General features: G+C 39.2%; 2 protein-coding genes across 3 annotated transcripts in view; one reads left to right on the top strand and one right to left on the bottom strand.

Annotated features, from left to right (window-relative positions):
- The window catches only part of BMPR1A (bone morphogenetic protein receptor type 1A), an 87,846-nt gene extending 78,060 nt beyond the window's left edge, over window positions 1-9,786 (top strand). Inside the window, exons 8-13 of the mRNA XM_054071342.1 lie at window positions 322-466; window positions 1,206-1,398; window positions 2,008-2,305; window positions 3,073-3,248; window positions 4,003-4,133; window positions 5,185-9,786. Of these exons, the coding sequence (XP_053927317.1) occupies window positions 322-466; window positions 1,206-1,398; window positions 2,008-2,305; window positions 3,073-3,248; window positions 4,003-4,133; window positions 5,185-5,310 (1,069 nt within the window). The 3' untranslated portion in view covers window positions 5,311-9,786. The remainder of the gene's footprint in view (window positions 1-321; window positions 467-1,205; window positions 1,399-2,007; window positions 2,306-3,072; window positions 3,249-4,002; window positions 4,134-5,184) is intronic.
- The window catches only part of MMRN2 (multimerin 2), a 29,330-nt gene continuing 12,736 nt past the window's right edge, over window positions 8,629-25,222 (bottom strand). The window contains exons 2-7 of one of the 2 annotated variants that reach the window (XM_009567503.2): window positions 23,874-23,996; window positions 22,418-22,524; window positions 21,072-21,140; window positions 19,663-19,836; window positions 16,677-18,584; window positions 8,629-15,692 (exon numbers count right to left, since the gene is read on the bottom strand). In XM_009567503.2, coding sequence (XP_009565798.2) covers window positions 15,304-15,692; window positions 16,677-18,584; window positions 19,663-19,836; window positions 21,072-21,140; window positions 22,418-22,524; window positions 23,874-23,996 — 2,770 coding nt within the window. In that variant the 3' untranslated portion in view covers window positions 8,629-15,303. The remainder of the gene's footprint in view (window positions 15,693-16,676; window positions 18,585-19,662; window positions 19,837-21,071; window positions 21,141-22,417; window positions 22,525-23,873; window positions 23,997-25,222) is intronic. The other variant, XM_054071311.1, reaches the window with a different exon arrangement.

Here is a 25,222-nt window from a genome sequence, read left to right as displayed (position 1 = left end):
GTCAAGTTTTAATCTGTTAGTATAAACCAAATCCAGCAGTGCTTTGCTAGTAATACTGCCTGTGAGCTGAGTATCAGAAATGTTCACTTTCCACTTGACTCATAATAAAATGATGTCCCTATATGTGCATTACAACAACTCCTTAATATTAAAAAAACTATGTAAGTTACATGTCTGAAAAGAAATGGTACGGCAAAATCTGATGTGTTTTTTCTTTTAAGAAAACTTGTACATTTAAAAAGCTTTTGTCCTAGCTCCGTTTACTGCCGATTTTGAAGAGTGTTTTGGAGTTCAGCTTAACTTCTCCCGTTACTTTTTCAGGCATTACTGTAAGTCAATGGCAAAGAGGCACTGTTACAATCGTGACCTGGAACAAGATGAAGCATTTATTCCAGCTGGGGAGTCATTAAAAGACCTTATAGACCAGTCCCAGAGTTCTGGGAGTGGATCTGGACTACCACTGTTGGTAAATCATATACTAAGGGTTTTCTTCACTGAAATTCTCTCCATCAAATGCAGACCGTAGTTTGTACCCAGTGCCTAGGACAAAGCAGTTTATCTGTACAGTATGTTTATTATTTTATATGCAATTACTGTGAAAGATACGGTACAAACTAAACGTGAACGAAAGCCTATGTTCACATAATTATCTAAAATAAAGGGCAAAATTAGATTGTATGTTATAAAATCTGTTGGCATCAGCAAAATTGAAAGAAAAAGTGGAGCCTACAGATATTAAGATAAAAATGCAATGAATGGATAAATATTGAATTGAGCAAACTCAAGAAAAATTTTTTTCTTAGTATCCACTGTCCGATAAAATAGATTTGCTTTTAATGGCTGATAGTAGTTCATAATTTGTGATTCACCATCCTAGATAATACTTGCATAAAAGTTAGCCGGTGAGACAGATGACTGTAATTGTTTATAAAATAGAAACAAATAGAATGCAAGAGAATACATCGGAATTAAATAAGAAATTGAGCTGATTTAATCTTTTTGGATTTGTTGTACAATTCTTCCTCAGTAGCAGCAGTTTCAAACGGGAATAGTGGAAAATAAAATAGAACAAAGTTTACAATGAAGTAAAATTTAAAGTAATTCGAGCTTGAAAAGCAGTCTGTCCAGGGGCTTTTGTTTGATCACTGGGTTTTCTTCCTCCACCTTCCCCTCATTTTGTTTTTAATAACCTTTTCTTTCCTTAGGTTCAGCGCACTATTGCCAAACAAATTCAGATGGTGAGGCAAGTTGGGAAAGGACGATATGGTGAAGTGTGGATGGGCAAATGGAGGGGTGAAAAAGTCGCAGTGAAAGTGTTTTTCACTACAGAAGAAGCCAGTTGGTTCCGAGAAACAGAGATTTACCAGACTGTTTTAATGCGTCATGAAAACATCCTTGGTGAGGAAGCAGTACATTGTTTGGCTGCTGGAAGGCTTTGTGTGAGGGTGAAGGAGGAAGGGGAGGAGGAGTTCTTAGTGAACAGCTTGAATGCCTCCAGGGATGGGGCAGCCACAACTTACCTGGGCAACCTGTTCCAGTTTCTCACTGCTCTCATGGGGAAGAAATTCTTTCTTTATGTCTAGTCTAAATCTGCCCCTCTCGAGTTTATATCCATTGCCCCTCGTCCTGTCACCACAAGCCTTTATGAAGAGCCCCTCTCCAGCTTTCCTGTAGTCCCTTCAGGTACTGGAAGGTCGCCGTAAGATCTGCTCGGAGCCTTCTCTTCTCCAGGCTGAACAAGCCCAATTCTCCCAGCCTGTCCTCATATGGGAGGAATTTTGCAGCACTTAGTTGGAAATGTGTCTGCAGTCTGTTTGCTGGAAGACCGGAATGGTAACCTCATGTATAGTTGAAATCTGAGCTTTAGTATTGTTAGTTTTCATAGGGGAGTGGGTATTTTTTTTTATACAGTCCAAGACAATACAGCTTTAAGAAATATTACTAGCTCTGTTGCATGAAAAGTGTATTACAAATTAATTCTAACTTTTTTTTTTATGTAATTCATAGGTTTCATAGCTGCAGATATTAAAGGCACTGGCTCCTGGACACAGCTTTACTTGATTACAGATTATCATGAAAATGGATCATTGTATGATTTTCTGAAATGCACTACTCTAGACAACAGGGCGCTCCTCAAACTGGCATATTCTGCTGCGTGTGGTCTGTGCCATCTACACACAGAAATCTACGGGACGCAGGGCAAGCCTGCTATTGCACACAGGGACCTGAAGAGCAAAAACATCTTGATAAAGAAAAATGGAACCTGCTGCATTGCTGACTTGGGTCTTGCAGTCAAGTTTAACAGGTAGACAGACAAGTCCTCTGGAAAACTTTTATATGTGTATATATATATATATTTTTTTTTAATGTGTCAGGTGTCATTTGATTGCGTACTTTAAGGTTTTTTCAGTTTTGAGAGTAAAACGCTGTTTATCCTATGAATGCTGCTAAGCATTGAGATGAAAACAGATTGTTAAGAGAACAATGAAAATACTCTTGTTGTGGAAAATAAAAGTAGTTTTGAAGAGGAAACTAACTTGTCAATCAAAACAGGCCTGTCATAGTAATTACTATCATGTAGTTTCATTATAAATTATTTCATAAAAAATTTGAACAATGTAAACAGAGTGGAAACTTAATTGAAAAAGTAACACTATAATAATATTATTGAGTACTTTGTTCTGAATTTTTTTAAGTTCAGTGGAGCCAAAGAATTGTTGTTTGCTACAACAGAGCCTGAAGGAACGCATAAGCCTTTGCAAATAACTTCCTGTCTTGTTACCAAATATACTCATCTTTATAGTGGCTGTTAATTCAGTTTTTTCCATATGTGTTTTCAATGTCTTGCAAAAGAAGCAGTAAGCTGTCAACTTCCATACTCACTGTCGTTTTTCTAGATGGTCTCTTTCAGGGAGGTACAGTGTATTTTCAGTGTAGTATTGAGAAGGGAAAAGGGAAGAATGAACATTACTTGTAAATGGGAGCTTTGCAGTGTAGTGGTTGTCATACAGGATTTCATATCATGCCTTGTCATAGTCCACAATTCACTAACTTCTTAATATTTGCATATAGTGACACAAATGAAGTTGATGTTCCCTTGAATACTCGAGTGGGAACAAAACGTTACATGGCTCCAGAGGTCCTAGATGAAAGCCTGAATAAAAACCATTTCCAGCCGTACATCATGGCTGACATCTACAGTTTTGGGCTGATCATTTGGGAAATGGCACGGCGCTGCGTCACAGGAGGTAAACTTTTAAATATACTGTATAAAATTTACCAGGCCCTTGTCTCACTTTAACAATACTTTTCCAGGAAATAATACAAGCAGCTTGCTATATCAACTGGCTTGTGTTCTTTAAAATTGGTAGTAACAGTCTGTCCTGAGTCAGCTTGAAAATCACTGAACTAAACCTTTTTGATTGTTACAATTAAACATCTTGGGCTTTTTTCCTCACTCAAATGCAGAGTGCCTGGTCTGGGATAATTAATGGGATGCAGGTGAATTTCACATCTGTGCTGTTAATAAAACTTTTAAAACGTAATTGATAGATTATTATTCCTTTGTCACACTTTCTTGCATTTCTGGTGTTACTCAGTTTTCTCCTTACACATATTTTTGTGAGTCACCCTTGCTTTTGTTTCACTTCTCTTTTGTGACCTTACAGATCTTTACTTATATTCTCTTCTTCTTCCATCTTATACTTCCTTCCTGTTTCTTTGTAGCATGTGGTGAATTAGAAGATGTCATATTCTACATTGAGTATCAAAGGCAAAGAGACTGCTATTAAATTTAATAATATTGGAGCTTTTCTGGTAAACATCTGAGTGTCATAGTGAATTTTATTTTTTTTTAATCACAGTATAACAGTTTGTTGGGTTTGCCTTGGCACAAAATTGAGCTAACTTTTGCTCCTGGCTAAAGAAATCTCAAGAAGAGATACATAACTTTGTTTGTTTTAATTTTTTCAATGGTTCCTGATCTTTCACAACTGTCTCCAGGTATTGTTGAAGAATATCAGTTGCCATATTATGACATGGTGCCAAATGATCCATCGTATGAGGACATGAGAGAAGTGGTGTGTGTCAAACGCCTGCGCCCAGTAGTATCAAATAGATGGAATAGTGATGAAGTGAGTATGCTGACAGAAAAAATCGGTTCACTTTGTTCATTAATATGGAGAGGTATTTTTGTTCAATAAATACTGAAATGTTGTAAGATAGAGGCTATGTTCAGACGCTCTGATGTTTTGAAAACTGCACAGCAACAGTGGGAGAAAGAAATGTTTGAAATCAACCCAAAATACCATATATTTTGTGTATCTTTTCAGTGATCTGAGGGGGAGATACCCTTAAGCGGCATCCAAGGGTATAAATGCTGCTCAAACTGAGATCTTTTTAGATAGTGGAATATTTTTCAGGGTTTTGATTGGAGCTAAAACTTACAAATGAGTTTTTAATTGGCTTTACTACTCTTAATACATATAGCATATTTGTTTGTCGCATAAAGTATTTCATGGAATAAGAAGCAATTTCTTTGAGTTTGTAAATTTCCACTTTTCTTTTTTTCCTTTTTTACTGGTACATTACGGGGCAAGCCGTGATGTAACTAAAATATTAAATTTGAATATATTTTTAAAGGGCCACAGCTCGAACACAGTAAATAAGATGTAAGTATTTGACATAGCCAGCTAGGTATGTCGTAGTCTTTCTTCCTCAAATCCATGATGTCTTTAGGAATGCCCTTTTTTCCTTATTATTTTTTGACTACTGAAAGAACTTTTGTCTCGGCTTCATTTTCAGTGAAAAAGCTCTCTACAGTTTTTCTGCCATATATATGGAAATAGTTCTGCTTATTGGTACCAGTTTTGTACCACTGTCCTTGAATTGTAATGATAAGTTCTGGTAGTGCATCGTCATGAAACTGAACCATTTCAGTTAATTCCAGCCAGTGTGATACTAGGCAGTGAATGAGAGGACAAAGAAGGATTGGGATATGGTTGTTGGGGTTTTTGTTATAGTTGATCTGTTTATAATTTTGTATCAGCGATTTTGCAGAAGGTGCAGAAGTTGCACATTTGGACTTAAGAGTTCTGGGGCTTGGGCTTGACAGCAAATCAAAATTCTACACCTCTCAGGCCTGTCAGTTGTTACAATACTGTTCTGTTGTTTTTTGTTTTACAGTGTTTAAGAGCAATATTGAAATTAATGTCCGAATGCTGGGCTCATAATCCTGCCTCAAGGCTCACTGCCCTGAGGATCAAGAAGACTCTTGCCAAGATGGTGGAATCACAAGATGTAAAGATTTGACAAAGTAAACTGACGTTGGGGAGCAAAGATGGACTCCTACATCTTTTCACTCAAACATGGGTGAGACCTGTGCGGAAAGAGGAAATAACTGAGGTTCAGTGTATTTTCTCAGCACACTTCTACAGGCTGCTAATCCAATCTTTCAGTACTTCATAGACTGTGATACTGAGACCCTCTACACACTACATGCTACGTATACAGACAGCCTTGATAAAATACACGTTTTGTTCTTGTTTGAGCTGCATTGAGACTTCAGTCATACTTAGTGAGTCTCCAGTAAAACTCTGGGTACTGAATTGAATGTTCAGATTACAGTGCTTTCTGTGAAAGCCTAACAAGCTATATGGATTCAACAGAGATGGAGAATATAAGCTTTTTTTTTTTTTTGCCTTCTACCTGATGAAACCTAGTCAATCCATACCGAGTTTTTGTGAAACAGCCTCTAGGTTATGAATCTGTTTGTGATACTATTCAGTTTAACAGTTCCTTATGCCTTCACATGTGTGCCAGGATTATACGGCTGTCATTTGGAACAGGCAAGAAACCATTTAAATGAACAAAGGTTTATAGTCAGGGCTGCATGCATTTTGTGGCTCCACAATCAGAGATTTGCTACAGAATTTACTCCTTGCCATTAAGTTATCTTCCAGAATCTCCATTTTAATTTTATTTCTGTTTTTGTTTTGGTCACGAGGAGAACTGCAAGAATGTGAACCGTTTATAAATCAAGGAATGCCTACCTAAGTCTGTAGAGAGTTTGAAACAATACATCTTAGAGGTGTAGACTGCCTTGGTCATCTCACTTACAGTCTAGTGGGCTCCATAATTGGATAACTATGAAATTCAGCATATTTTTCACAATGCCACATACAGCTGGTGGTTTTGCTGTAGAATACTTTACATCTTAACAGAAGGACCACTGATAATGTGTTTTGCCTTTCTGCTTTATTGGGACTCACTGGTAGGTGTCTGTCATGCAATTTTTTGCATAGAGGAGGGAATCGGTCGGCTGTGGGAGTGTGCTTTGACAAAACTAGGCAGAAGATAAGTTGAAAGGCTTGAGAACATGTCTGATTTACAGACACAAAGAAGGGAAGGCAGAAGTGTAGACTGGGCACTTCCAAAGATTAGAGAATATAGCAAAGGTCAAGACCAGGGGAACAGTATATATGAATTGTTGAAGGTGAGATTTGCAACATGCAGAAGGTGTTGAGCTGGGTTGCCCTCGTGTAAATGCAGAAAACACGTCTGTGGGCCACTTAGTGGGCAGTTAAAAAATGCAAGATTTGAGACAAGGTAAATCAGTGGGTGTTTGCCGTTCTAGTTAGGCACGTTTGAGAGGAATGGCAAACACAGTTGCAGACTTTGGTCCTCTTGTGCCAATTATTTGACATGAACTTTAGTTCCTGCCTTTTCTTCACTCATCCAGACAAGCTGGTTAAAAACCAGAAGCCCTCCATGAGGTTACTGTAATGCAGAATTACTGATTTATAACTCCTTTGGCACTTCCACTTTAACATTAGAAAATAGTACCGTAACTCAAGTTGAAGCTTCAAGTGCGAGAATCATCAGAAGAGTAAACACACAGTATTGGAAGCATTGAACCTATTTTATAATTTAAGTGCCTATAACTTTGTACTGTAAATCTTGTTCTAGATAACTTTAAAAAGGGAAGTTATTTATACAGTGTGTTTTGTGCTTTAGTTAAAAAAACCCGTCTAGTCCTAGGTCCATGTGTACGATTAGATACATGCATGCACACACATGTATGCCATAGCCAAGATTTGAATAATAAAATTAAAAATAATATTAAAATTGATTTTTAAAAGTTAAAACTTCAGATTGATTTATGCCAGATTATTTGTTGTCTTAAAATATGTACATGGAGATTGTTTTGGTATGTGTTTAAATTTCCTTCGAAAATACAGCTGATACAATGTAATTGCAGAACTAATGTGACTTGTCAACAATTATGACCTTCTAACGTTTTATTTTTTTGTTCTAATTCTGTAGCTCACGTAATGTAAATGGTCAGGCAAAAGATTGCAGTATTTTTATTTTCTGTTGTGGTGTACAGACTTTATTTAACAGTTCTACGTATTTTATAGAAAAATAACAATTTTGAGGGACTTTTTTTTAAAAAAAAATAAAGTCATTACTTTTGTTCAGTAATGCCTTTAAGTATTAGTATGTATTCTGGCTGGAAAGTTCATAGATGTGTCAACTATGATTTTAACTTATTTGAAAACAGCAAGAGATACATGATATTGTGCCACAGCCCTCGTGGTAAAGGGCTTTTAAAAACATTTTTCCGTCCATTGCCAAGATATATGTGATGAATTTGAAATTGTTAATCATGTCTTCAAGCATAATTTTTGCACAGATAGTTGGAAAATATTTGGTATGAGCCAAAAAATGTAAGGGATAAGCTTTTTTTTTTTTTTTCCCTTCTCTAGGATTTTTATCGGTAAGAAGGAAAACTGTTTATGTGGGTACCTTGCGAGCTTAAACTTTGAAAGCATGGAGGTCTGTTTAAATTAACCCATTCCTATTTAGAATGTCTTTTCATTTCTTTCAGAAGTTGCCACCACATTATTAGCAATAAACTTGTTTTATGACCTTTTCAATTATTTTTTTCCCAAGTTTTCAGGAGGCCATTGCTGGAAGTGTGAGGCTCAATAGTTTTTAAATATTCCCTTATTTCCTTCTCCTTTGTTAAGGTATTTGCAAGGCAATAGGGCGGTGATCTTTGGTAGAGATCTTAAGAACTGAATTGATTTACGCATTAGCACAGAAGAAGTGAGCTAGCTGCTGTATAGATGATCTTTGAGAGAAAAGAATCTTTTCACGTTAAATGTAACCTTAATTTTTCAGCACTTCAGTTACTAGGCTCATGCTCAATCGTAGAATCCAGTTGTCATTGTCCTGAACGGGAGCTGCTAGGTCTTTGGCTTTTATGGGTTCCCTGATATACCAAAAAATGTCATTGCTGAAGGACCTGGTTGCATAACACACTCTGCATGCCATTCAGAGTCATCCAGTCTTTGGAGCCTAAGTATGTCTAACCTGATATTTTAGCAGTCATTTGGAAAAAAACAACTTCACTCAGAGGTAGCCCATTAGTTTTTATGTAATTAATCATACTTAGTGTGGATTCTAATGCTAAGTTGTTGCTTTATGCAAAACTGTAGCCCTCAGAAGCCTTTTAAAGTCAGGGAGTGCAATGGGATTCTTCTGTGGAGTGTGATTAATCTCGTTTTGTTGGTCAAAATTTCAAGCATTTGTCACCCAAAAAAAAAGTATCTTCCAAAACTAGCAAATTCTTTTATTTTAAAATACAAAAATTGGAAGTGTGGAAAATATCTTGGGGAGTATCAAGACTGTGCTTTGGAAAGTCTTAAACATTCACATGCGGAGGGGACTTTTTATATTTATTTAACCTGCTGCCTGTGATTTCAGTTAGGTGGAAAATTATTTGAGTCATTTAAAGAATTCTTACTGTTACAGCAACTGAAAGGAAAGTTTCTGTATTCCTGGTTAGCTTGTAAATGTGATATTCCTAAAGAAGAATGTAGGCTTGCATTTTTTTTTTCCGAGTTTTACTCCATACGTAATTGTTCCTGAGTTTTACTGAAGGAACTGACAGTTTTCCAAATATCCATCTCTTTTCACCAATTATTTTCTTAATTGGTGTATTTGGAGGTATTGAATAAAATATAAAATTAATATTTTAAATTATCTCCACAGCAGTCTAGAACAAAATTTTAGAGCTTGATCTAAATGACCATTTGAATGTGTCTATAAAACAAACCATTAGGATGCATTTCATCTACTCTGTCTTCACAGATTGTATTTAATGGTCTAAAACCTTTGCTTTTCAGTGAATGGTGTAGCACTTTCTCGTCCTTCTGACAGTGCCTCTGAAGTCAAAAGTCTTTATCCTGTGCCCACAATCTTTGTGTCAAATAGGGGTGATACCTAAAAACGGCTGGCAGTGTCGCACGATGCGGTGCTTTATTGAGCCACGGTGTCTTAGCCTTGGTTGGTGGAGCAGAAGTGGAGTGCACGTGACTTCTAATTAATTTTTGAACAAACCTCATGTAATTGTTGCTTTGTAATATTTTTGAATGCAATTCTAGAACCCCACATCATGTAGTGACGTTTGTGCTCTGCCATGCCATGCCCAAAATGAAATGTACTATATTGTATACAAGAAGAATAAATAACATTGTAGTTAACCTAGAGAAAGATGTAAATAAAATATGAAAGAAGAGTGGAACAAGACAAATGGTCGCACTCTTGCGTGTGTTATATGCCAGAAGTGTAGAATACTCCTTAAAAATGTAACACACTAATATTGTATTTTGTACAGCATCTGCTTTAGAAGGTGCCTTATTGAGTTTACCATGAATTGCTTGTTCTGTACACAGATTATGTCCAATGTATCATTTTTAAGTAAATAACCTTATTTTAGTACACATTAGTTATGTGTTTTGTTACTATAAGATTTTGCCTTAAAAATGTAATGACTTGGAAATCACAATACTGTAACTAAATAATTCCCTACTTTTTAATACCTCGTTTATGGTTTTCTTTTTCCCACAGTCTTTGAATAAGTTATTAATGATCACTTTTATTGCTCAGCGGTGTTCAGAATTAGTTGGTGCTCTATAAGCTCTGTATTCCTTGGACTAAATCTGGGCACAGCAGTAAAAACAATGTTTGCTTCTCCTGATTTTTACCCCTGTGTTATAGCAAAGTCCAAAGCAAGTCAAAATGGAATGATTTCTTTATTTGAACAAAGGCAAGTTCACTATGTGTTGGTTTTATCCATTTAAGTTTGCTTCAAGTTCTTCAAGTAAAGAGAGGGGGGGAAAAAGGGATGGGGGGATTGTTTAATTGGGTTTTATTCCATCTGTATTCAACATCCTTTTCGTGTAGTCATATCCAGATGAAGAGATCTGAGCTAATGTACTTATGTGTTGTTGGTTACAAAATGATACAGGTGCTTCTGTATAGTCTGCTCAGTTTGCTCTGGTTTTGCGATCCAAGCAAACGAAGACTGATTGAGGGGATGTCTCATCTGTGAGTACACAAGTCCGTAACATCTCAGAATTTATTTTCTCCTGGCAGAAATGCATCATCAGCTGTTACTTTCCGTAGAGTTCACTTTAAGTTCACGAGCAGGAAGAAGTCAGATCAATTTCTATCCTCTTCTTGTCTTTGATCAGGAATAATCTTGGATTTAAAGAGAGTTTTTTACCGTAGCTAGAAAGTTTTGATTCTTAGCATCGTATAAACTGTTACCAGCATATTATAAAGATAATTATAACATTTCTTTGTTCCTGTAAAGTCACATTCTTTAATTCTTTAAATTCTTGCATTAGAGTGCTGGAGAGTGCTGGGAAAGGCTCGACTATGTGTAGTTTTACACTTCTTTCCTTGAGCTATAATAGCAGGAAATTACTCTGCACAGCGACATGATATCCATACTATTAGTGTCTTGGCAAAGGGAACTTTCACTTCTGGTTGTGGCTATTGTGTAGTTTGCGGGGTATCTTCACTGGTTACTGTGACGTGGTTGGATTGAATACTGGTGCTTTAATGTAACTGTTACGGGGGGGCAGAATGAAAATCCTATGGGTAACTGAAACTTCACCAGTCTTTGTTTTGATGACTTAATTTTTATTACTCTTAACGTTGCTTCTTGAAATGACCACAGGACGGTGCTAGATCCTAAAGAGAGGAAGAGCCTTTTGAAAACGTTGGGGGCAGGGGAGTGATAAGTGGGAATAAGTTCTACTGCCTGCTAAGAATAAATATCAAACTGTTATCCTTTGTGTATGACTTATTTTGGACCTCTATACAGAAACGTGTTACTGGTGAGTTTGCATCAGCATTTAAGAACTGAAACAGCCACAGTGACTTGTCTGAAAACCCCACGTGTGTGTTTTGTGCACAAGCCAAATGGCACACTGAGTAGTTGGTGGATTGAGTCACCAGCTTTTAAATAAATTGCAGAAGTATCATTAATTTCATTAATCCCTTCTGCAGCTTTATCTCCCCCCAAAATACCACATCATTTCACACAGCTGTGGATCTGAGCCATGAGGACCACTCCTCTGGGCTGACCCACCTCATGGGTCTGGTTCATGAGGAGTGACCATGGACTTCAGAGGCTGGATTGATGTGGAAAACTGACATGGGTTCAGATGAAATGGACTGCAGAATTCAGGCACTGGTGGATCTGTAGTAAGTAAAATGTTGATATACAATGGGTACTTGCATTTTCAGTAAAGTAAGGAGATCGTCTTAGTAAAGGAACGGAAAAAATCATTAGGAGACTAATTTTAAAATGTAAAGCACTACAAGATACTGACGTTCATGAAGCGGTAAAAGCTTCAGTAACAAAATAATGAGAAAGCATTAAGACGCACAGCTTTTTCTTATCTTGTTATAGAACTTAGTGGTTTGATCTAGAAATCCAGAAACCTGAGCTATGGACAATGTTTTCTTGCAGTTACAGGGTTTTGGAGAATTACTAAGAGAAGTTGGAAGCTTTGCTGCAAGTGTGAGGCTCAGGTTGGTGTTATACGTATCTATTTCTTGGAGTGAGCGTACGTGTTTCTGTGCCTGTCAGTGTTTGGTCGAAACTGCCTTCGGGCACGCTAGTGCAGGTGGTCTGCCATGGATAAACTGAAGCAACTCGTCTGCTCTTACAGACGACTCTCGTTTCCTAATGCCTGTGGTCACGTTCAGTTTGTTTGTCATGTTTGAAAATACCCTATTCTTAATCCACTGGGCCAACCAATAGCTATTTTTTTTTTAAACTGTCAGTTAATCATCCTGAGCCTCCTGCCATTTTTGTGGCAGTTTTCTTTCCTTTAGGTCCCAACCTGGAGTCTGCAGTCTCTTCATTAAAATGGTTTCCTCTAGTCTTTTGCCTAAAAATACAGGTCCTAGTGATGTGGCTCTGTTAGTATTAGGAAAAAACCTACAAACCAACCCTCCAAAAACTGTGAACAACAGAACAAATGTTGGAGGGAGGGGGTTTAAAGGGATTTATACCAGTAGTTAAATAGCGTGCGTGTATTTGGGAAGTGGTTTAGATGCTGATGATGTATTCATTTAAAGCAAAACCAGCATCCCACCCAGTAGCTTAATCATCTTTTCTCCTGTCGCTTGAGAAGCAAGTCAGGCTTCCTGGCTTATGCAGTAGAATGCTTTAACCCATTATCTTTCATGGTTTTTTTGCTTCGTGGTCTAATACTGAGAGTGCTCCAGTCAAGTATGTCTTCTTTGTACATGCAGGTGGCTAACTTGAGCACGTGTGTGAAGAATACAAATATGAAAACATGTTTATATTAACATTGTGTTCACTCTACAGTCAATGATCTCTGAACTTGCCTGGCTTATTCTTCAACAAAAGTAATTCCGGTAAGCATGAGGATGCCAAACGTTTAAAAGCCCTGACTGGTGAACTGCTATCCTGTGTACCACCCAGCACAGAATCACAGAATCACAAGGTTGGAAAGGACCCATTGGATCATCGAGTCCAACCGTTCCTAACACTCCCTAAACCATGTCCTTAAGTACTTCATCCACCCGTTCCTTAAACACCTCCAGGGAAGGCGACTCGACCACCTCCCTGGGCAGCCTGTTCCAGTACCCAATGACTCTTACTGTGAAGAATTTTTTTCTGATATCCAACCTGAACCTCCCCTGACGGAGCTTCAGGCCATTCCCTCTAGTCCTGTCCCCTGTCACTTGGGAGAAGAGGCCAGCTCCCTCCTCTCCACAACCTCCTTTCAGGTAGTTGTAGAGAGTAATAAGGTCTCCCCTCAGCCTCCTCTTCTCCAGGCTAAACAACCCCAGCTCTCTCAGCCGCTCCTCATAAGACTTGTTCTCCAGCCCCTCACCAGCTTTGTTGCTCTTCTCTGGACACGCTCCAGAGCCTCAACATCCTTCTTGTGGTGAGGGGCCCAGAACTGAACACAGTATTCGAGGTGCGATTCGAATATATTCGAAGAATACAGCACGGCTGTATTCTTATCAAAGCTTTAACCAGTGTTTTTTAATATATATATATATATGATTGTCTCCCCTCTGTATTTAACTATGGGACTTAGCTGATAGCTGTAGAGTTAGTGTGCACTGAAGTTGGGATGTTCCTTGTGCCGCCCTGACCGAAGCAGCGCGCTCACCTTGGCCCTGCACGATGCTGCCACCCACGGTGCCCGTAATCTGAGGGCTACTGGTAAAAACATCTGGGTCACCCCAGCGTGGTAGCTTTGTACTGACAGAACCCATGTTCTTCTTCCTTTTTGACATTTCACCTCTTCAAATTTTTCTTCTCTCAGTTGTTGGAGCGATCTGTGGGACTGAAGGTGACACTTCGTGCTGCCTGCTGTGGAGCAGAGCAGGGTGTGGCTTCAGGCTACATACATGGGGAGACTTGGCCCATTAATTGCCAATGGGAGATAATTTTCAGTTGTTTGCTTCGTTGTATTTTTCAGGATGCAAAATAACAATCTTCTCAGCAAGTCAGTAGCTGGAACTGCTTTGTACTTTTATTGCGAAAGATAGATATCGTGTGCTTGTCAAACTGTGGGCTCAGGCGCAATGTGTGTGAAATGTGTTTTGATAACAATGTGTGTTTTAATAGTTTTGTAGTATAGTGTTATTTGGAATACAGGTAGGTGGGGAGAAAACCCCTTAAGAGAAGGATAGATTTCTGTTAGAAAATGCCTCCTTGAAAGGGCATAAAACACGTAGTAAGAATTTACCTCTTTCATAAAAAATACTGTGAGTTTCTAAATGCATTTGATTTTGGCAAATTTCGTTGTTTTGTAAGGCATTACATTACACAAGGAAAAAACTCAGAATAATTGAAATTCTTTAAACCTGAAAGCCTTTGGGATATTTTCTTGTACAGAAGAAAAGTTTTAAGACATGACCAGATGTGGTCATCCTGAGCTTCTGGAAATGCAAAAGAAAATCCACAGGGTAGAAATTCTACTCTATGGTTTACTCTATAAAACATTTTATACATTACTCTATAAAGCATTTTATATCCAAAAATGACAGCAGATCAAGGAGCTTGCATTTTTGCTGTTTGTTTTATTTGCTTGCTTTCTTGCTTGTTTTTAAACTTATTTACTAAATGCTGAACTCTGGGCTGAATTCACAAAATTCTTCAGGATTATCTTTAGAAATAACTGCATTTTCAGCTATATTTTTTGAGTAACATTGGCATTTTCCTAATGTCTCAGTGTAGATGTAATTAATTTTAACAATGTTATATTACTATTAAATTATTGCAGCGTCATTGGAATACAACACAGGCCCAGAAGCAAAAAGATTGAAGATCTTTGCTTACAAATACTGGCAGAGGGTGCATCCTACAGGCTTTGATCAGTCTCTTCTAGGGTTCACGTTGTGCACAGACTGAGATATTGGAGCGAGCTGCAGGGGTTTCCAAGACAGTCTGTGACTGCCTGTGCTCTACAGAAAACTGAGAAGTAAAATTGTCCTGGCTTCTTCATTTTAAGATTCTATTAACAAAATAGGAGAGTTGATATATTCAGTCCTTCCTAAAATCTTTTTCCTTGCCAGTGGTGGGTGTATTTGCCATGGGAGAATGTTGTTTTGCCAGGATAAAGTAGAAATCATTTGTGTTCTAAGTGAAGAAAGTCCCACAAAACATTTTTTTCTAATTAGGTGCAGTTCTCACAGTGGAAGGATTTGGATATGTGTGTGTGCTGATACATTTGGAGTCCAAACAGTGAGCTTATCAGTTGAAAGAAAATCCCATTGCTACTCATAAGCAACTTATCAAAAGCCAAACACTTCCAGAAAAGAAGCATGAAGACAATTCTAGGGTTGTGCTATGTTTAAACACATGCAGTAGGATTGAATACATCACAGATGAGGCAATAGGGAATTGATCCATTGCATCTATGGAAAGATACCAGTAAAACAAAATGTCACAATTCAAGTTTTGAATATTAGGAATCCAGCCATAGTTGTCCCAGGTGGACTCCGTTTTGCTACAGAGCCCTGCAGCAATTCAAAGCATACTTTCTCCCCCTTCTCCATTTCTGCCATAGCAAAAGTAGTCGTGGTGTGTCCGTTTGGTGTTTTCCTCTGACTGCTTGAGAGAGTTTTTTTGTACCCACGGCTAAAGGAGAGTTGTCCTAATGCTGGTCCTGAGCTAAATTCCACAGAGATGACAAACAGGTAAACACCTTTATGCGGCGCTTTGAAGTAGCCGTGTTCAGGGAAATAGCCGTTTCCATAGTTGAGGTAAGTTTCATTAAACCTCAGAGTTTTTGCTTTATCGTTTCCTTCTGATAATCCCACGTGAAATGCCACCAGTGATTCTGAAAAAGAAAGAGGAACAGGATGTTAGCAGTGAGCACTCTTCTCTCACCATGATTATTGGGGCTGAGAGAGGGAGCGAAGCCTTATCAAACCTGATTTCTGTATGCTCCTTAGTAGAGCTAAATGCTTGGAAGGAGTATGTGTCTGGGATTAGATCAAATGATGCCCTGGAAGTGTCTGAACGGCTACTCTTGGAGAAGTATGAGGCTGAGACCACTCAGGGAAAAAGAGTAGCCCTTTTTTGCTGTACTAGAAATAATTTAGTTTGAAATCTGTTTTCTGCTTATTCAGTCTTAACCGCGGTTTGGCAGCACAGATGCCTAAAGGGCTGATTTTTGTTCTGTTGTATGTCCACAACCAGGACAGTTGGAGCCAGGACATGAAGCCAGTGCTAAAGCTGTGGTGGTGGTGATTGCTGGGTGCTTGTGGCCACACATTTACAGAGAAAGGGAACTGGCCAGTCGCAGAGTGGTGTAAGCGGAAAACTTCTCTCTGGAGCTCAGCTGCAAGAGAGCGAATGTACTCTCCGGTCAGTCCTCTGTGTTCCACTTGTGCCAATTATAGCAGTTAATTTCATGCATGAAGGATTTGGTGCTTTGAGTACGCTCTTTCCAGACTCAAATAACAGGAGAAAAAGAAGCAAGACCTTGGCATTCCCCATCAACTTCAGAGGAGAAAACTGCTGCTCCATTAACAAGAGCGTCTACAAACAAAACTGGTGTTCTATACATTAAAAGTTGAATTAGTTCAAGGCTAGTTTCCCAGCAGTGTAGTTTTAAAGGCCTCGAGCAAAGTGCAGCAGTTTATCACCTTAATTCTCACTCGGGCTGCTTATTTTGATGGAGAGAGATGGTGTAAATAATGTGAAATGTCTCCCTCCCCAGGATGCTGATGGGTCTCACAACTCACACTGTGTGGAGCTTACAGCAGGGCCCAGAAAGAAGCTAGACCTGCACACAACCAAGTAAAAAACCAGAACCAACCTTCTTCCAGAAGTTCTGCCTGCACTGTGTTTCTTCCGCCTGTCGCCTGTATGTTTTCTCTGTGCTTCTCAGGCTTTTTCTTCTCTCTTTGCTTGTCTTGACCTTTCTGTGGCCTTCTCACTTTCCTGGTCAGCATCGACTGAATCTTTGTAACATCTAGACTTACATTTGAGGCAACTAATTCTTCATGGCTTGCAAATAGCTTTTTAAAAACCATCATGTGTTCCTCCAGCTTCTGCTTGATGGTGGCTAAGTCTGCTGAGAGGATTTCCACAGAGATGTTCAACTGCTCCATTACATTTGCTATTGTATGATTGCAGCAGAGGTTCACATCACTTCTGGATTCGTGCTTCTTGATTGCCATGCTCAGGTGTTTGATATCATTCTTCAGAGTCATGATATCGTTATAAGCTGAGTTCTCCAAGGAGTCATCTTTAGCAGCTTCATAGTTAGGTTCCATGTGTTCTATGGGGCCACGTTGACTGCTAACTTCATCAACAGTAGAGGATGTTGGCATTTCTTCTTTGGGATGCTTAGGAGATCTGTGAGCATGATGATTATTCGGTTGACCTCTCTCCAAGAGGTGAAATCTCTCTCTAAGAGATTCTAAAGTCACATTTTGTTCTTGGAGTTTATCTGAAATATGTCTGAGAGATTCTTGCAGTTGAAACACTGATGTTATTAGGATATTAGGACCTTCTTCAAACAGCACTTCCATAAATTCTTCTCCCAGCAGAGCCCCCAGTGCTGCATCATGCCGCATAGCATCTCCCAAAAGAGAGCCGAAAGAACTGTTGAGATACATGATGTGTAGATTAATTTCTTCATCTTTCTTCTTCAAGAAGCTTATGTCTTCTGAAATAGCTGTAACTTGTGACTGAAGCCGTCTGTTTTCTTCTTGACGGAGGTTAAGGGACTGATGGACAGATGGAAAAGCTGAGGAGAGCTCTTCAATTTCATCCCTCAAGAGATCTCTGAAAACTGACTCTAAGTGCTTCATATCCTTTAAGTTTGTTTGAGCACCCTCAAGGGAAGAAGTGAAGTTCTTTAGGTCTTCCTCCAGTAAATCAGTGTCAGAAGATATTCTTTGGCAATTACATTCTTCCATGTACCTCAGCAGATCTGAATAGTTTTCCTGAAGATTTGAGAGAGTGTAGTTGAGCTCTGATATCTGCCTTTTCATTGCTGCTTTGTTTTCTTCCATAACTGTTTTCTCCATTAAAGTTATTGTAGGATCTTCTGGCCTATACTTTGAGATATTTTTTTTTAACTCCTTAAGCCATCTCTCCAGAACTGCAATATTCTGAAAGGCTACATCTGATTCTATGTAAAGTTCTTTAAGCTGTTTCGTGTGCCCTGCCAGAATGTCGTTTATTTGTCTGATGGCTAACTGGCTGTTTTCATCTTTGGGACGGTGATGCAAGGAGAGTTCTGTTAAATTCTTTTTCAATGTCTCAAATTTATTCCCAAGATTGTTTTGCTCTTGTTTCACGTTTGCTATGCTGTTGTTCAAAGCTAAGAAATGGGACTGTTGTAGCTTATGAAACTTCTTGAGCTTTGTGTCAGTATCTGTCTTGATCATGGTGAGATTGTAGTGAAAACTCGCCTGCTGCGTTTGCAGTTGATTCTCTATCTCTCTCTTCACGTGGTCAGCTTTCATTATATTTTCTTGGACTTTTGATTCAAACTTAGTACCCAGCTCCTGGAATTCCTTCTTGGGCACAGTGCTCTGTTGGAATCTTTCTATGCTTTTCTTGTTGGCTTCCACATCGTGGGACAGGTTTCTTACAATATTTGAGAGGTTCTGTAAACTCCTGTTGAAGCTTGCCCACATTGGGTTAAAATGTTTCCGTAGAAAATTCTCCATGTGGGGAAACAAAACTTGCTGCACGAGCCTTTCCTGTAGATCTGTTAACACAGTTTAAAAAATATAATTAAATTTAAATTCTTCTCTTGGAATGTATCTTAACCTGGCCACAGTAACTCAAGTAAGTATTTTTCTATAGTAACTGTCATCTTACTCCTCAAAATCCATCTGTGTGATAAGAAAATTGCAAAACCAGCCTAATTTTACCTCAAGGTGTCTGTGAAGCACATTGTGTATTTGAGTCTGCAGGCAAAAACTTCCGTATGTATCGACTGCTCCATTCCAGTCTTAAAAATACTGCATTTTGAAACCCTGGAAGAGCAGTTGTGTGAGTGGCCATAACTGCCCATTTTCACAACAGTTCTTAGCTGGTGGCCTCCTGCTTACTTGACTGTCTCACAGTGTTCTTTTTCTGATGCTTTCTACAATGCACCTCTACTTCACAAAGTTACACAGCATCTTAATGGCTGGATATTCCAGGCCAGGACTGAATAACTTGAAAAATCTTGAAGTGTCTGTACTAGGAATGAATTTTATACTAAAGCTTGATTTCTAACTTTAATCTTCAAACTTAAGTGCCTTGAAGTTCACTGAGCACAATAGTCTATATCACTAGAAAATGCTCCTGCGAGCCAGTGACTCTCATTAGTAGGCCAAATTTGTTAGCTGTTTTTTTTTCCCCACTCCTATGTGCTGCAGGAATAATGTTCCAGACATAGGTTCGCTGTTACATTTCTTTTACATACACCAGTCTGATATTCTGCACGTTGGTGTATTCTGTACATTTTGAGTATGAAAAAGAACAAGAAACAAATCTAAACTCACGTCCCCATAAAAGAAAAGAAGTCATAGTAGCACAATAGTAAGCTAACAAATTTTAAGTATAAGCAACCTCTTTATTCTGTAGTTAAGGCATATTCTGAAATTCCAGAAAAGTGCAAAGGAATCTGCCTTTCATCTCATTTCCCATTTCAAGTTCATGGAATTTTTTATCCATTTTTGCTCTTTAGGAACAACTAGCAGACTAGTTGTTTTGGGGTTGTGGTTTTCCTTTCTGCTGTCTGTGGTTTTCCAGGGCCTGTTGGGCGGCTGATGATCGTTCCGTGTCAGACCTCTCACCTGAATTGCTCTGGTTCACTTCTAACACCATGCTCGTACCGTTGTTCTCAAATATTCTCTGTAAGTCACCTAAGTTGCTGACTGCTTGATCAATATCACTTTGAAGATCATCCAGTAATGCCTCATGGTTTCCAATGACTTCCAACATTTCTCTTGAATCCACAGATGTTGACACTAATCACAAGATTAAAGAAACAAAGTCATGCAAGGGAGGGCAGCGACCAGCTGACAGGTATTCCCTGTAGACCGCTGAGAAAACCTGTGTACTCCTTGCTCTGAAACTTTTATAGTGACATTTTAGGGGGTTGTTGATTTATAGCACCTAAACTCGTGATTTCTTTGCAAAGATTTTTTTTCAACAGTGATGAAAACCTAATATATTTCAATATTAACAGAAGAACTCCAGCCACCCTAGCCATGATGGCAGTAAAATGATCTTCATTTAAAATCTCCCAAAATGTTCTGGAACAATAACTCCTTTCAAGTCAATTGACTGCGAGGATAGTGAGGTTTAAAAATCCAGAATAAAAGGGCAGGATGAAAGCGCAATTGAGGTGTTTTGCTAAAGCATGGCGTGTAACTATCGTAACTCACTCTTGCTGAAGGGCCCTTTAACTGATGTTATTCTAAACAAATACCTGCCAGTGGGAGCTGTAGATTTCAAAGTGTGCACTGCGAGTTGCAGAAACTGGAATAACTCAGCTGGGCCATCCGGGGGCCCTCTTACCCTCCAGAGTTACTTTCTGTGTTTCAATCTAATGTCTTATAAACTTAAGTCCTGTAAAGGAACTGTGTATTCATTCAGTGCTGAGAGCATAGTTTAAACACTTTCAGGGCTGAAATACTGTCCTAAAAGCTGATTTCTAGAAGATACATAATAGTACTGCGAGGCACACCATTTCCCAGAGAGGAAAGGTGCTTCTTGGGTACTGACGCTGGTAGAATGGAGTGCCTGAGATGCTTGTCTACAGGACCTCATAATAATAATAATAATCTCAAAGCTACTGGGTAGCTGCTCTGAAATAGATTGTTTTTCTGGTAAGACTTCTGAGCGCGGTGTGCTTTCACATGAATCCGCTTAGCGGAGCATGGGCTTAAGCATCCGTGCTATTGAAAGGATGAATGCTCTGTACCAGCTGGCTTTCTCCCTAGGGATTGCTGATGACCAGCCAGCAGACAACTTTGAAACTTTGGGATGCTTTGTCTAGAGTTTTCAAGTAGCGCTCTACCCAAAGCCCTCATTTGTGCCAAAAAATGTAGTTGTGTAAAAGCTTTCCTAAATAATGCTTTCGCTAGAGAGATTGTCCGTAGCTTATGGTGTTAAATTGCAGCTAAAAAACCACATCTTTCTCTGTGATCTGTGACTGAGAGGTAAAGGAATGGCAAGCAAAGTAACTTCAAGCACATACTGCGGTTTGAGAGCTCCTCTTCTTCCCGTCCTTCAATTTGATTTTCTGGCACCAGAATAAAATTGGGATCTGCAATTGAGTTTTAATATATCAGTGAAAACATTTTAGATGCAGAAACTGCTACAGTTTAGCAAAGCACCGCAGGGCAATTTCATTTGGAGCATAACCAATGTGGAGACAGGCTTCTGCATTGTGGGTTTCTCCGGAAAAGAACATCTTATTTGGAGAATTTACTTTGCTTGTGATACTGCCCTAACATACAACATTGCATAAATGAGAACGCTATGCAGTAGTGGTAGGGGTTTTTAACTCCTGCTGGATTATTGCTCCTAAGAAATGAGTCTATTGCAAAAATGTACTTTTTTTCCTGGGAGGTCCTACCAAAAAATCTACAGATGCCTCTTCCTTGTTCCACAGTTACCCGGGATTTCTGATGACACCAACTACAGTGAGTGATGCCGTACAAATGAGGAGATAAAGGTGGAACAGCTGGTTTTCGTCGATGAGTGTAAAGAAGGAGAGGCTAGACTAGAAGCACTGTACTTAGTAATGTCCTTCCAATATTACAAATACAGGTTAGGATGGGGCATCATCTCAGAGAAATCTGCGAAGAAAAGCTAATCTACAGAGAGAAAACAGGAACTCTCATTTTATCCACGGAGTCTCTTTTGATAGGCGAGTTAGAAAAGTTTGTGTGAGAATTCTCACACAGCTGTTTGCCATTTTTCTTATGGTTACTACAATAACTAGGAGGAATCACCTTTTATCTGTTTAAATTCCCCTCCTTCTTTTGGAGTAGTTTTTGATAAATCCTACCGATGCCATTTAGCACTCCAGTTTTTAAAATACGCTGTCCCCTCTGTCTTTATCTTATCCTCTGTGTGCAGCATTATTCAGCAGTGCCAAGAGTTGCAGTAGTTTTTTGTGTGTAGGGCTGGAGTTTCTGTGGGTGTGACAGCGGGCGCTGTGTTCTTGTGTCAGAGGGCTGCTCCCTTCACGTATTGGCATTGCTTTCTGATTTCACCAGTTTTTACTGGAATTAGGCATTCCTAGATGGGCTCCTACGTCTGACAGGCCACCCCCCTCTCCCCCCCCCCCCCAACAAATGAATACCTTTAATTGTATGTAAAGATTACTAATGGGAGAATAAGTAGCTAATGCTAGTAGCTACTAATTAAAGTTAATTACAACTACTCCTTCTTTCAAGGTATCAGTGATCTGGGCCATAGCAGACCAAATAAAATAAGGCATTGGTTTTCAAAATAAGGAAAACCAAAAAGGCAAACGCTTCTTGCCACCGTGACTGGTGGCATTAGTTCTTACGCTTGCTCTCTGACTTTCCTTACCACGCTGTTCACAGTCCTTGCCAATAAATCCAGGGCAGCATTTCCACTGCAAAGACTTCAAAACCTTCTGTTTCACTTGATAGATTGGCTTCAGAGCTGTCCTGTACCTGTGGAGTAAGAGCCTGGGCATTAGATTGCAAGTTATTGTCAGCTGGTGTCACTGACTCTAGCAGCAGTCTGGTGCCAACAGCATCCTTGATGGCTAATGAAGAGCACAGTTAAGAAATTTGTCATGAACTCTATCACTGCTGCTTAGTGAAATGTTTAGGCAGGCCACAGCAATTTTTTTTTCCCCCTTTACAAGACTGCTTTTCAGGAGTACTGTCTACAACAGGAGGTGTGTGTGAATTCTTACACACAGACAGAATGTAACCGTTGTTTAGCGAGCAGGGCTCCGGGGTTCTGCCTCGTGTGCCTTGCTGTTCACCCGTGTTCCCTGCTGCCTCGCCTCATGTCCTGCCACTGCTCTGCCTTGTGTGTTGATGCTCTGCCTCGTGCTCTGCTGCTGCCCGGCCTAACACCCGGCAGCTCTGCCTCGCGCTTTGCAGGTCTTCAGTAGAGATTTTTGCCCAACGTGCTGGCACTGATCCAACGCAAGCTTGAAAAGCGTCAGATTTATGTAATTATCAGAAGTGCATCTGTAATGTTTGTTGTAACAGAGTCCTTTGCGATCAAGCCTGGACTGAGCTTGAGCTTCTGCAAAATTCTGAGGAGTGGTAGAGGAAGTTTTATTTTTAAACAAATATTGCAAAGTGTCACTGGAACCAAGGAAAATACAGATTTGTTAAAAACTCCACTAGAAATAATCATAAAACTTTCTCTTTTTTTCAGAGAAATGAATTGTATTAACAAATAACAAAAGCATTTTTGCGGTTGAGTAACCACATAGGTGGGAAAACATGCAAGTGAGCATTAACCATTGCTTCACTTCAAAAGCATGTTGTGATTCAGTGTCTCCCAACTTTAAACATGTATCAGTCCTGAAACCTTCAGGTACCTATTGGCTTTCACCAGTACTCTGTGGGAAGCCAGTCCTTCTGAAAGAGGCGTAAATACTCAAGCCACTGCCCATCTCTAACTCCTGCCCTGTTAGTCGTCTCAGTTATGGCCACAGGCAGACATTTTTTAAGATGTATGTGTGTATTATGACCTGAAAATCATTGAAAAGGTACAGTCTCTGCTTTTTTTTCTGAATAAGCATGTGGGAAGATTTCAAAAATCACTTAATCACCTTGTAGTACTGTACCTGATGGCTTGAAAAGGCAGTTGTTTTCAAAGGTTACTTAAATGCTCGGTAACCTTAGTTACATAAACCAGACCCTACATCACTTTGGTGTTAAACTGAGTTGGTGCTTTCATTCTTTTTAAAACGTGTTATTAAATAGTTTTGAAAATATCATTTAGATACTTCAGAGAAAATCATATTACTTTCATTGGTTTTATTTAGGATGCTTACATGATCTTCTGGCATTCCAGTCCTCCATTTACACAGGGCTGTTGGGAGTTGACAATGTACTTCTCCTTCATGCAGGCTTCTATGTACGTTACCAGCCGGGACTGCATGAAGGAACACCAGTTCCTAGTGGAAGAAAGACATGAGAAAGGAATTTGAAATAGGCTTTTTAAAGTCTCTGCTTGTAACAGTGCCAAGGAAGAGTGAAATGCAGAAGAGCCTTCATTCCCTGGCCCCTGCCCCAGCTGGACGATGAGGAAAGTGGAAAATGCCTGCTAACTTTTCCCTTCACCCCCAGTTCATTTGTTTTCATTTGGGGTGTTTATCTGAGTTTGTAACAAAAGGGTTGATTGTCTGAACTTTGATGCATTAGTTCCATTTCCAGTCCTTTCATTTACCAGGAGAAATTTCCAACTCGCGATAACCTACGGGTTAATGTGACTTTAAATGTCAAACTGCCTTTCTCGGCGCGTTGCCATTTCAGATGCCTGATGACTGACTCATCAGGTTGAGGCAGACTGCTTCTGAAAACTTCATCCTGCAAAACCTCCATTAATAATCAGTGTCTTCCAAAGTATTACTTCTTCAAGACAATAAAGAAATGGATTGAACTTAATTAATTAGACCAGCTTCCTCCCATCATCTGCAGGAAAATAACGTTGGAAAAATGAGGGTAGTTTTCTTGGGTGTTAGTTTTATGCTTATAGCAAGGACATGTGAGTCTTACAAGACTGGTAAAGTTTACAAGTTGAAATGATGTAGACATCTACAAATCCTAGAGTGAAGGTGAGCTGCTTCATTTTCAGCAGTTTGCAGTCGAGACATGGAAGTGTGTTATTGGTTGAAGTTTGACGGTTCAAATCCAAGATCAGAAGTGACAGGAAGTAAGAAGTAATGACTATACTGGGAAATGGCAAAAAAATTGGTTATTAGTATATAATTAATTAATAATGGCAATTATTGTTCATAGACCATCCATGTATTCAACCCATTGTTTCAGATAGTGTGTTTAAAGAAATTCTTGGAGGGATCCCACCACTCTTTATGGTTAATGATGAGTAGAAAAGGGATGTGACAGCTCTGTTTGGACAAAGAAGTCAGAAGGAGACAAGAGATCCTTGCTCTCTCACTGTTTTTACTCTGGCTATAAACCTTCAGAGAAAGAGTCACTGAACCAGTGATTGCATTTTACAGACAACCTATCTTAAAGACAGTCTAGGGCCTTGTGTTTTTCATGAGTTTGGCTACATGTCCTGCCTATTGTAGGAGAGCACCTACCATGGTCGTTTCCAAAATTACGTGTGCACTCGGGGCCGTTAGGAAGTTGCAACAAGCCACTTAACAACATACTG

Source organism: Cuculus canorus, chromosome 7, assembly GCF_017976375.1.
Source record: "Cuculus canorus isolate bCucCan1 chromosome 7, bCucCan1.pri, whole genome shotgun sequence".
NCBI classification, from domain to species: domain Eukaryota; kingdom Metazoa; phylum Chordata; class Aves; order Cuculiformes; family Cuculidae; genus Cuculus; species Cuculus canorus.
The sequence above is the reverse complement of the archived record's forward strand: the minus strand, read 5'-3'. Positions and strand labels throughout refer to the sequence as shown.